The 13,378-nt window shown below is 41.3% G+C and overlaps 1 protein-coding gene across 2 annotated transcripts in view; it reads right to left on the bottom strand.

Annotated features, from left to right (window-relative positions):
- The window catches only part of slc11a2 (solute carrier family 11 member 2), a 72,656-nt gene that overhangs the window by 42,551 nt on the left and 16,727 nt on the right, over positions 1–13,378 (bottom strand). For both annotated transcript variants that reach the window (XM_061875494.1, XM_061875495.1), the window contains exons 3-5: positions 4,769–4,908; positions 4,525–4,644; positions 2,217–2,336 (exon numbers count right to left, since the gene is read on the bottom strand). In XM_061875494.1, coding sequence (XP_061731478.1) covers positions 2,217–2,336; positions 4,525–4,644; positions 4,769–4,908 — 380 coding nt within the window. The remainder of the gene's footprint in view (positions 1–2,216; positions 2,337–4,524; positions 4,645–4,768; positions 4,909–13,378) is intronic.

Raw genomic sequence — 13,378 nt, 5'->3', positions numbered from 1 at the left:
TGACGAGTCCAGCGATATGTTGCAAATCGTGGCTTTTTATTTACGTCTTGCACACAGTCAAAATCCCACACAAAAACACTAGCCACTCCCCCACCCTCAGGGACCGCTCCCTCTCCTCTCTCGCCCACACACTCACTGACGTCACTCACCTGCTGTCACACATTAAGAGAGCCACACACACACATATGCTACTCTCATAAAGTGTTTAAAAACGAGTACCGTATTTCCATGTAATATGCGCCTGCCTTGATCTACTGCCACTTGTTTGGTGTGGGTTCACAGTGTGGCGCATATTTGTAACAGTGTTAAAGTTGTTTGTATGGCCACCCTCAGTGTGACCTGTATGGCTGTTGACCAAGTATGCCTGGCGTTCACTTGTGTGTGTGAAAAGCCGCATATGTGACTGGGCCGGCACGCTGTTTGTATGAAGGAAAAGCGGACGTGATGACAGGTTGGACGCTAAAGGCAGTGCCTTAAAGGTACTCCCAAGATTGTTGTCCGGGCGGAAATCAGGAGAAATTCGGTAGAATGGTTGCCCCGGGAGATTTTCGGGAGGGGCACTGAACTTCGGGAGTCTCGCGGGGAAATCGGGAGGGATGGCAAGTGCGAGTATTAGTGGTGAATACGGTGCTACAGCGGCACCGCCGCTGTATAATACCGGCGGGCCAGCTTTAATGTTAATTTGATATTGCCTCAAGGGCCAAATGAAATTACACAGTAGAGAATAAAGTGGACTGCATCACAGAAGGTTTCTCAATTCAAATGTTCAAACATTTTACAAAGTGATCACTGCAGACACGAGCATGGTCTGATTATATTCCACCAGATGATAAAAGTAACATTTCCATTTTTTCCCCTGACTTTAATACCTTTATGAACCACTTATTTCAGGACTCTATAAAGTATCTTTCTTATCTTTCTATTTGAACGACAATAACATCCAAGAACAGAACATCATTACAACATTTTCTGATCAAACTCCACTCACTCTCACAACCAAAGCACCTTGAGGATTCTAGCGGGAACTCTCATTCAACCCTTCTTCGATTACGCTTGCACCTCCTGGTACCCCAGCACCTCCAAAACCCTCAAATCTAGACTCCAAACATCCCAGAATAAGCTAATCCGGTTACTTTTAGACCTCCACCCCAGATCACACCTCAATCCAACCCACTTCTCCAAAGTGGGCTGGCTCAGGGTGGAGGACAGAGTCAAACAACTTGCACTGAGCCTGGTCTATAAAATCCGCTACACCTCCTTGATACCGAAGTACATGTCAAATTACTTCCTTAACGTAAATGACCGCCATAACCACAACACCAGGGGGAGCTCCACAAACCACGTTAAACCCAGATTCCGATCTAACAAAGGTCTTAACTCATTCTCTTTCTATGCCACATCAATGTGGAATGCACTCCCAACAGGTGTAAAAGTAAGTGCATCTCTATATTCCTTCAAAAGCGCTCTAAAACAACACCTCCAGGCAACTTCAACACTTTACTAATACCCTCCTCCATTCACATCCCATCTCCCCGGATTATAAACAAATCAAATGTACTTCTAATGTATATACTTGTTCTTATGCTATGTGAACTCACTATGTTCTCTGCTGGCTGTACATATCCTACTAAATAAGACCTACACTGTTTCAATGTCCACATTTCTCTGTTGATGACTGAAGTACTGATATCAACCAAAGCTCCTCATTGATTGTAAATAATGTAAATAATTCAATGTATATACTATGATGATTAACTTGTGTGATGACTGTATTATGTTGATAGTATATATTTGTACCATGAATTGATTAACGTGGACCCCGACTTAAACAAGTTGAAAAACTTATTGGGGTGTTACTATTTAGTGGTCAATTGTACGGAATATGTACTGTACTGTGCAATCTACTAATAAAAGTATCAATCAATCAATCAATCAATTATATTAATGCTAAGCTCAAGCTGCTCCGCCGTCCTGTCAATTAAGCCGCCAAGAAGAAAAACGGATATGACGTCTTATGCAACCCAGCTATATATTCTTCTTATTCATTTGAAATGATTTGTTAAAAAAAAAGTTGTGCAATTATTCCACACATACAGTATGGACATATTTCTATATTTTTTTGTGCATATGACCAGGGATGCGTGTTAGAGACTCAATGCTATGGACAGATTCTACATGAGAGTGTGTGTGTGTGTGTGTGTGTGTGTGTGTCTTACGGTGGGATACTGCCGGTTGCAGACTTCAGCCAGGTGCATCCCTGTGACGACACCCAGACGTGCTGCCAACCTCTGCAAAAGCAGCCCAATGATAGTGGCCCCCAGAAGAACCCATAGGAGCTGAGGATGAAAGACAAGATCAGCACTACATTCATCAGACCAAGTACTGTACTGACAAAGTGACAAAACCGACCCCTCAATTCTTTGAAGAAATCTGTTCATGTATAAAACACTCAAAACCAATTGTGTAAATGGTAAATAAAAACAGAATACAAGGATTTGCAAATCCTTTTCAACTTATATTCAATTGAATAGACTGCAAAGACAAAATATTCGATGTTCCAACTGGTAAACTTTGTGATTTTTTGCAAATATTAGCTCATTTGGAATCTGATGCCTGCAATGTGTTCCAAAAAAGCTGGCACAAGTGGCAAAAAAAGACTGATAAAGTTGGGGAATGCTCATCAAACACTTAACAACATCCCACAGGTGAACAGGCTAATTGGGAACAGGCGGGTTCCGTGGTTGGGTATAAACACAGCTTCCATAAAATGCTCACGTCATTCACAAACAAGGACGGGGCGAGGGTCATCACTTTGTCAACAAATGCGTGAGAAAATTGTCCAACAATTTAAGAACAAAATTTCTCAACAACCTATTGCAAGGAATTTAGGGATTTCACCATCTACAGTTTGTAATATCATCAAAAGGTTCAGAAAATCTGGAGAAATCACTGCATGTAAGCGGCAATGCCTTGTGACCTTCCATCCCTCAGGAGGTACTGCATCAAAAAGCGACATCAGTGTGTGAAGGATATCACCACATGGGCAGGGGAACACTTACAAAGAAAACACTGTCTGCAACTATAGTTTGTTAAAGTTAAAGTACCAATGATTGTCACACACACACTAGGTGTGGTGAAATGTGTCCTCTGCATTTGACCCATCCCCTTGTTCACCCCCTGGGAGGTGAGGGGAGCAGTGAGCAGCAGCGGTGGCCACGCCTGGGAATCATTTTTGGTGATTTAACCCCTAATTCCAACACTTGATGCTGAGTACCAAGCAGGGAGGTAATGGGTCCCATTTTTATAGTCTTTGGTATGACTCGGCCGGGGTTTGTACTCACAACCTAACGATCTCAGGGCAGACACTCTAACCACTAGGCCACTGAGTCGCTACATCTGTAAGTGCAAGGTAAAACTCTACTATGCAAAGCGTAAGCCGTTTATCAACAACACCCAGAAATGCCACCGGTTCCGCCCGGCCCGAGCCCATCTATGATGGACTTACTAGCTCTTTTGGAATTTGATGCCTGCAACATGTTTCATCACAAATGGCAAAAAAAACTGAGAAAGTTAAGGAATGCCCATCAAACACTGAAAGTGGACAAGTGTTCTGTGGTCTGACAAGTCCACATTTCAAATTGTTTTTGGAAACTGTGGACGTCGTGTCCTCCGGAACAAAGAGGAAAAGGACCACCTGGACTGTTATAGATACAAAGTTGAAAAGCCAGTATCTGTGATGGTATGTGGGTGTATCAATGCCAGACGCATGAGTAATCTGTGAAGGCACCATTAATGCGGAAAGGTACATACAGGATTTGGTGCGTCTTTTTCATGGACGCCCCTGCTTATTTTAGCAAGACAATGCCAAGTCACAACAGTGTGGCTTTGTAGTAAAAGTGTGTGGGTACCAGACTGGCCTGCGTTTAGTTCAGACCTGTCTCCCATTGAAAATGTGTGGCACATTATGAATACCACAACGGAGACCCTGGACTTTGAACAACTTAAGCTGTACGTCAAGCAAGAATGGGAAATAATTCCACCTGAAAAGCTTAAAAAATGTGTCTCCCCAGTTCCCAAACCTTTATTAAGTGTTGTTAAAAGTAAAGGCCATGTAACACAGTAGTAAAAATGGCCCTGTGACAACTTTTTTGCAATGTGTTGCTACCATTAAATTCTAAGTTAATAATTATGTGCAAAATATAACAAAGTTTACCAGTTCAAACATTAAGTCTATTAAATTGTATATAAGTTGACAAGGATTTGCAAATCATTGTATTCTCTTTTTATTTACCATTTACACAACGTGACAACCTCATTGGTTTTGGGTTTTGTAAAAGGTTATTTTCTTTTTTAGGGTCCACACTACGTAAGTTTGTATTTTTGTCTCATTCCTGTGAGAATCATGTGTGTGACTACAGCATTAACGAAGGGGACTATCTGGTGCTTGCTGCAGTGTGCTCAAACTGCCACCAGGTAGCATCTGTGAGCATATAATGTATCATCCTAATTCCGATGAATATTCACCTTAAATCCGGCCTTAGCTCCAGACTGCAGGTCAGACTCGATGTTCCCTGGATCCAAGTAGGCGATGCTCATCAAAAACCCAGGCCCGGTGAAAGCCCAAAGCTTCCGGAAACTGAACACCTGGGAAACAAGAAAACAGGAGGATGGAGTTTCTCTTCCCACCATTAATTAGGCTGTAAATACACGGCATCAGAGAAGGCCATTCTACTAAGAAGGGTTTTTTTTAGCTCTGGCCAGTCAGTACCTGGTTGACATTTTCAGGAATGGCCACCTTCTCTTCAAAGTAAGTGGAGAAGGGCTCTTCGTTGTCAACTGGTGAGGAGGGCGGTGAGATGGAGCTGTAATGGTTTGTCTGAATGTCCCCATTGTCGTTACGGGAGTCCTCTAAAAAACAAAACAAATAAGTCGAGTTAGTGTATGCAGCAGAGGTGTCAAACTTGTTTTCATTGAGGGCCACAATAATGGCTTACTGCAGAGGGCCGCTTTTTTATGAATTAAAATCAGGGTTTCCTGCAGCGATTTGTTTTAAGGCAGCCGCCTTAACAACAATTCGCCACAGCCGAACCTAAAGTCTTAACAAGCTGCTCCGCTTAAGTCTGCCTCTGCTTCTGTCAGTACGTCTCTGCAGCAGCCAGAATTGTCCCACCCACAGAACCATCCGATTGGTTACACACAGAGCGGTAACAGCCAATCAGCAGTGCGTATTCAGAGCCCATGGAGTCAGTGCTCGCGGCAGAGGCCACACCTGGTGTCAATCAGCCCGCTCCTATTTGTACCTGCTTTGTCCTCCAGTCAGTTGCTGGATTATTGATTTGTCGATGTCACTTCTTGACGCGCAGGTCCTGTATTATCGCTCCTGTCGTGTCGTACCTCGTCGTGTCTTTGCAGCGTAGCAGTAAGCTGTATTCGTTTGATGTTTGTAGCTTACTGTTTTTTGTTCCCTGCTTCCAGTTTGTTCCTTCATTTTACAAGTAAGACTTCTGTCTTCCTGCTCGCTACCTGCTAGCTTCCACGCTAGGCCCCTTTTCGTTTTTGCTAGCTTCCATGCTAAGTCTCCTTTTTGTTTTCTAGCTCCTTTGCTAGCTCTCTTAGTTTGTTATCCGCCTCTTGTGTGCTTTGTGTTAGTACCCTTTTGTTTGTTCTTGTTTTAGTATTTATATTAAATCATGTTTTCTTACTCCATGCCTGCCTCCATCTCTGCATCTTGGGGTTCGTCTCAAACTAACTGACAATATATCTTCTTTTCCATCTTTTTTTTACTATTTATATTACTAAATTGTGTATGCACCTTAGGGGATCTGCTCCAATTTTGTTGTTCTTTGAACCTGTTCACTGCAATAATGACAATAAAACTCCATTCTAATATTGTAAATCCCACATTCCTTATTTACATGTACATTCTGGATGTCTCATTCAGTAAAAACAATTTTAATTACATTCCGTTTTTTAAAGCGGTCTTTAGCATTCAGGGGTTTTGTATTAGTATTCCTAAAAACTGATATACCGGCCCCCAGACACATTTTTCCTTTAAATTTGGGCCACGAGTCAAAATAATTGCCCAGGTGTCAATGTCTGATTAAACTGTATTTGAATGTTGGGATGCTTCTTCCTTCCTATTCGGACATCAATTGGGTAAGTACAAACCGACGTGCTTCAACAGGTAGTTTTTACTACCGACGAATGAATGACTACCTTTCCGAGTAAAGCAGCCACTCTCCCCTCAACATTGCAAAATAACGCTGGAAAAAAAAAAACTCATATTCATTTAAAAAGCTGCTAGTCGGTCGTTTTTAGTTCTACTTACGGAGATTATCCCTTTTCTGCTGTAGTTCTGTCATCTCTGACTCATGGCCGGTGTCAAAGTCCACTCTTCCTTGGCAGACTGATGACGCCGCAACTGTGTTACGCTTCCTTATCTGGCTAAAGGGTGTTTTTTTTTTAAATGTCACAACATTCTGACATTAAGTTTCCAAAAATGCCCCAGAAAGAGAGAGAAGTAACAAAGTAACACACCACGTACAAAACAAAGCAAATTGCACTTTATGTCCCCTACAGGAAAAAAAAAAGGGAAAATAGATCATCATAAATCTGCGTTCAAAGGACTCCGGCTTGTTAGTGATTCCCAAAGCCCAAAAAAAGTCTGCGGGCTATAGAGCGTTTTCCGTTCGGGCTCCAGTACTCTGGAATGCCCTCCCGGTAACAGTTCGAGAAGCCACCTCAGTAGAAGCATTTAAGTCTCACCTTAAAACTCATTTGTATACTCTAGCCTTTAAATAGACTCCCTTTTCAGACCAGTTGATCTGCCGTTTCTTTTCTTTTTCTTCTATGTCCCACTCTCCTTTGTGGAGGGAGTCCGGTCCGATCCGGTGGCCATGTACCGCTCGCCTGTGTATCGGCTGGGGACATCTCTGCGCTGCTGATCCGCCTCCGCTTGGGATGGTTTCCTGCTGGCTCCGCTGTGAACGGGACTCTCGCTGCTGTGTTGGATCCGCTTTGGACTGGACTCTCGCGACTGTGTTGGATCCATTGTGGATTGAACTTTCACAGTATCATGTTAGACCCGCTCGACATCCATTGCTTTCCTCCTCTCCAAGGTTCTCATAGTCATCATTGTCACCGACGTCCCACTGGGTGTGAGTTTTCCTTGCCCTTATGTGGGCCTACCGAGGATGTCGTGGTGGTTTGTGCAGCCCTTTGAGACACTAGTGATTTAGGGCTATATAAGTAAACATTGATTGATTGATTGAAAAACAGTTTGCCTTTACTTCAAATTAGTTTTTCTGTTGTTTTTTTGCATTTCCTCTGGTGCTATGTGATAAATACTCAACATAAAAATACACATTGAACACAATGCTGATTGTATTGTACCCCAAGATCCGTCCAGAAATCTGCCTTCCAAGAATTTTTAGACTTCCTTTTAATTGTCATTCAAATTTGAACTTTACAGTACAAATAAGAACAACATTTTATTGCATTAGCTCTTGGTAGTGCAGGACACAAAAAGCAATCAGGTGCAGATATAAATAAATAGATTACTGTACAGATAAAGACATTAGTTATTATTCGTGAATCCCTGAGCCCAAAAAAGGTCTGCAAACAGCTTGTAACAGTGAATAATGCAGGGGTAGGGAACCTGTGGCTCTCAAGCCGGATGTGGCTCTTTTGATGACTGCATCTGGCTCTCAGATAAATCTTAGCTGACATTGCTTAACTCGATAAGTAACGAATAATTCCTCTGGTAATCACAGTGTTAAAAATAACGCTCAAAATATAAAACATTCTCATGCATTTCAAGAAGTCGCAATAATGAATTGATGAATGAATTGATTAACGTGGACCCCGACTTAAACAAGTTGAAAAACTTATTGGGGTGTTACCATTTAGTGGTCAATTGTACGGAATATGTACTGTACTGTGCAATCTACTAATAAAAGTATCAATCAATCAAAACAAATGGTAAGAAGTATGTTATTTATTATTGGTTAGCTTCAGAATAACAAAGTTGTTAAAAATAAGAAGAGACTTGTTACTCTCTAATATTGTTGGACTCATTTAAAAATGCATGTCACGGTGGCAGAGGGGTTAGTGCGTCTGCCTCACATTACGAAGTTCCTGCAGTCCTGGGTTCAAATCCAGGCTCGGGATCTTTCTGTGTGGAGTTTGCATGTTCTCCCCGTGAATGCGTGGGTTCCCTCCGGGTACTCCGGCTTCCTCCCACCTCCAAAGACATGCACCTGGGGATAGGTTGATTGGCAACACTAAATGGTCCCTAGTGTGTGAATGTTGTCTGTCTATCTGTGTTGGCCCTGCGATGAGGTGGCGACTTGTCCAGGGTGTACCCTGCCTTCCGCCCGATTGTAGCTGAGATAGGCGCCAGCGCCCCCCGCGACCCCGAAAGGGAATAAGCGGTAGAAAATGGATGGATGGATGGATGTATTTAGTTGTATTCAGTGTTAAAAAAAATATTATATGGCTCTCACGGAAATACTTTTTAAAATATTTGGCTTTCATAGCTCTCTTAGCCAAAAAGGTTCCCGACCCCTGGAATAATGTATGAATTTGCCTCTGGATTTCAGTATTAATGACATAAATTGTTTTAAGTAGACTGTCCATTTTACAGTAAAACATTTACATTTACAAAATGTTACTGTAATATATAGTGTTTTGTTTTTTTTACAACATTTTACGGTAAACGGAAAAACTACCACTGTTTTCTGGGGGTTTTAGGGAAAAAGCTGGCAGCCTAGTTGAATTTAGAGGTAACCCTCCTTTTTCATCGTCCCATTAAAGCATGGGTGTCAAACTCTGGCCCGCGGGCCATATTTGGCCCGCCGTGTAATTTCATTTGGCCCTTGAGGTAATATCAAATTAAGATTAGAGCTGGCCCGCCGGAATTATACAGGGGCGATGTGTCTGTAACACTGCATTCACCGCTGATACTCATGCTTGCCAACCCTCACGATTTTCCCGGGAGACTCGCAAAGTTCAGTGCCCCTCCCGAAAATCTCCCGGGGCAACCATTCTTCCGAATTTCTCCCTATTTCCACCCGGACAACAATATTGGGGGCGTGCCTTGAAGGCATTGCCTTTAGCGTCCTCTACGGCCTGTCGTCACGTCCGCTTTTCCGCCATACAAACAACGTGCCGGCCCAGTCACATAATACATGCGGCTTTAACACACACAAGTGAATGCAAGGCATAATTGATCAACAGCCATAAGGGTCACACTGAAGGTGTCCATATAAACAACTTTAACACTTTTACAAATATGCGCCACACTGTGAACCCACACCAAACAAGAATGACAAACACATTTCGGGAGAACATCCGCACCGTAGCACAACATAAACTCAACAGAAGAAATACCCAGAAACCCTTGCAGCACTAACTCTTCCGGGACGCTACAATATACACCCCCGCTACCACCAAACCCCGCTCCCTCAATTTTTATTTAAATTTTATTTGATACGCCATTGATATTTTTTTGATAATTATTATAAATTGAAACTCGATTTTGCATGTGACTATAAAGTTATGTAAGCCTTGCTTGTTTAATATTCAATGCAAAACTTGTTTGGGTCCCTATTAAAAGGTTAATCTGTTCAACTTTGGCCCGCGGCTTTGTTCAGTTTTAAATTTTGGCCCACTCTGTATTTGAGTTTGACACCCCTGCATTAAAGCAACAGTTCCATTGGTAGCAAAACAGGCCCAGAGCATAATCCTACCACCACCATGCTTGACGGTAGGTGTGGTTTCCCTGGGATTAAAGGCCTCACCTTTTCTCCTCCAAACATATTGCTGGGTATTGTGGCCAAACAGCTACATTTTTGTTTCATCTGACCACAGAACTTTCCTCTAAGTCTTATTTTTGTCCATGTGATGTCAGATGAAACAAAAATTTATAGTGTGTAGAAAAAAAAAACCTGTTTCTCGCCTTCCTGTCGGTCATTTTTTCTTAATAATGATCTCGTATCTCGGGTGCCGAAATTGATGTCTTAGTGAAGCTCGATGAGCGCTAATTTTTAGGTCTATTTTTTTTTAATGGCTGGCGATCGACTGGCACACCCTCCGCGATTGACGTAATGTGCACCCGTGCGGTACACCATAAATCTTTGCATTGCTTAAGACATTATGGGACGTTCTTGGCAGTATGGTTAGTGTTTTGTTTGTTTGTTTTTTACACATATATACACGTATACCAATAATTTCTGGGTTCAACACCAAGTAAAATATGGAGACCTTTTGTACATGCAAAAAATACCCAAGACATCAATTTTTTTTCCCCATAGACCAGGGGTCAGAAACCTTTTGGACTGAGAGAGCCATGAAAGCCAAATATTTGAAAATGTATTTCCGTGAGAGCCATATAGTATTTTTTAACACTGAATTCAACTAAATGTGTGCATTTTTAAGTAAGACCAACATTTTTAGAGTATGATAAGTCTCTTGTTCTTTTAAATAACATTGTTATTCTAAAGTTAACCAATAATAAATATTATACTTCTTACCATTAATGCGACGTTTTGGACAGGTGCGATAATCAGATGGTTGGATTAAAATGCATGATAATGTTTTATAATTTGAACTTAATTTTTAACATTGTGATTAACAGCAGAATTATTCATTACCTATCCTGTTAAGCAATGTCAGCTAAGATTTACCTGAGAGCCAGATGCAGTCATCAAAAGAGCCACATCTGGCTCTAGAGCCATAGGTTCCCTACCCCTGCCATAGACCATGTAATATAGATTTTATTTCCATGAGATGCACTCTGTTTAGTTTTAGTTTCACAAGACTATACACATGTAAAATATTGTTTCATAACCGCTTCATTGTCTACTGTGTGTGTGTGTGTGTGTGCGAGGGTGTGTGTGTGTGTGTGTGTGTGTTCTGGCAATGCATACTTAGTAGGGATACAGCTCTGTTTACACTCCTTTAGGGGACATCTGACTGTATGTGGTCCAAAAAACAGGTCCCTTAAAGGGAAACCTTCTTAAAGGGGAACATTATCACCAAACCTATGTAAGCGTCAATATATACCTTGATGGTGCAGAAAAAAGACCATCTATTTTTGTAACCGATTTCCGAACTCTAAATGGGTGAATTTTGGCGAATTAAACGCCTTTCTGTTTATCGGTCTCGTAGCAATGACGTCAGAACGTGACGTCACCGAGGTAACACACATTCAACACATTACAACTCAGCTCTGTTATTTTCCGTTTTTTCGACTATTTTTTGGAACCTTGGAGACATCATGCCTCGTCGGTGTGTTGTCGGAGGGTGTAACAACACTAACAGGGAGGGATTCAAGTTGCACCACTGGCAAGAAATCTGCCGCCAGACCCCCATTGAATGTACCAGAGTGTCTCCACATTTGACCGGCGATGCTAAGACAGACATGGCACAGAGATGTATGGATAACCTGCAGATGCATTTGCAACGATAGTCAACGAAATCACAAAGGTGAGTTTTGTTGATGTTGACTGCCAGCTAATCGATGCTAACATGCTACGCTAATCCATGCTAACATGCTATTTACCGGCGGTGCTAAAGCAGACATGGCACAGAGATGTATGGATAACCTGTAGATGCATTTGCAACTATATTACGTTTCCTTCCACCCACATTAAATGCGAAACAAACACTTACCAATCGACGGATTTAAGTTGCTCCAGTGTCAAAAGATGCGAAAGTCCTGATCGGTTGGTCCGCACATTTTACCGGCGATGCTAACGCAGCTATTCGGCCATGCTATGGCTATGAATAGCGTCAATAGCTATTCGCTCAATAGCTTCAGTTTCTTCTTCAATATTTTCATACTCCATTTTTTATAGTTTTTAACCCTTTTGAAATTGTGATAATGTTCCCCTTTAAATGTAATTTAGAAAAGTTGCAATGTTGACTAATAAAACAAAGCTGTTTTTCTTTCAGCCTGTCATTGCTCAAAACATTAAATCAAAATCAATGTTATTATGAATTATTGACCTATCCAAGGTTCCCATTGCTTCACATCAAATATTCCACTAAGAAAAATATTTTTGGTGGAAGACTTTGCAAATTTAGTACATAAATAACCAAAAAATGTACATTTTGTTGTTTTCTTACTGTACCGAAAAAGAACCGAACCCTGACCTCTGAACCGAGGTACGTACCGAACCGAAATTTTTGCGTACCGTTACACCCCTACTAAGTGATTTTCAAGCTTTGGCCCGTAAAACATGTTTACTGGTTAGTTTGAGTGTGAGACATTTGCACAGCAGCCCCCTCATCGGGCTGTAGCTTGTACAGCACTCGCTGCTCCGCTCACACTTCTTCCGTGTATAGTTAAGCACTTCTAACTGGTGAAAGTTCCTAAAGGAGGACAGCTGTAGTGCTGAATTCTGAAGATCATGTCATATTTAATTTGAACTTTTTTTTATTTTTTAAATTGTCCTCTGTAGTCATTCACAAATTTGTGTGAATTGTGCAAAATTATTTAGATTTGGTCCCTGTTATGCCCGTTTGAATGTGGACTATTACTGACACCTTGTGGCGATGGGAAATTCTACGCGTCAATAGTTTGGCACATCCGGTTTACGATGTTAGTTCAGTTCATAAAAAATGAGAAGTAGACGAGTTGTGCTAACTCTTACAAGCCTTGAAAAAGATAAGTCTGTAAGTAAACTGTTTAACTTGTTGATGTAACTCAATACTAAGGTGGAAAGTGGCTAAATTTGATAGTAAGATGTGTATTGAAAAACGATTTTTGTGCACTATTTTAATGAATGTTTGAGGATTCAAAATGGCTGCCGTTCGCATATTTACACCATCGAAATAGTTTCAACACTCAGCAGTATTTGTTTGGTAATAATGCTGTATTTTTGTGTAAAGCTAATGTTTACATATTGTGTATTACATTTCAGTTTGTTAATTGAATCATAAGCTTATACATTGTCATTGTGTGTATTTCAGTTTTACAAGAATTATAATAATAATAAAAATCCAGTGCAAGACAAAGCAAGATCAACAACAATAAAGAGCCTAAATGGATTCATCTGCTTTGGAACTTTATTATAACGTCCTGGATTGGTTGTTAGCTGTCTGCCAAGCTTTAGAACCTCAACACATTCAGTGAGGGCAGAACAGTCCCCATGAACCATATTAACTATTATTCCCCAGGGTCCCTAGTAAGAATAATCAGCACATTACTTCATCAATCCAGAGATTTAAAGATGTGTATGAGCTAACTGGGCAGTGGACATTTCACCTCATTTTTTTATGCCTACACAACCTGTAGAAAGGGTGGTCCCCACAAGTCATGAACAACAACTTGGTCCCCATTCCAAATGATAACTTGTGAGTGTGTGTGTGTGTG

The sequence above is a fragment of the Nerophis ophidion genome, linkage group LG16 (assembly GCF_033978795.1).
Source record: "Nerophis ophidion isolate RoL-2023_Sa linkage group LG16, RoL_Noph_v1.0, whole genome shotgun sequence".
Taxonomy (NCBI): Eukaryota; Metazoa; Chordata; class Actinopteri; order Syngnathiformes; family Syngnathidae; genus Nerophis; species Nerophis ophidion.
This window is presented reverse-complemented; position numbering and strand designations above follow the sequence as displayed.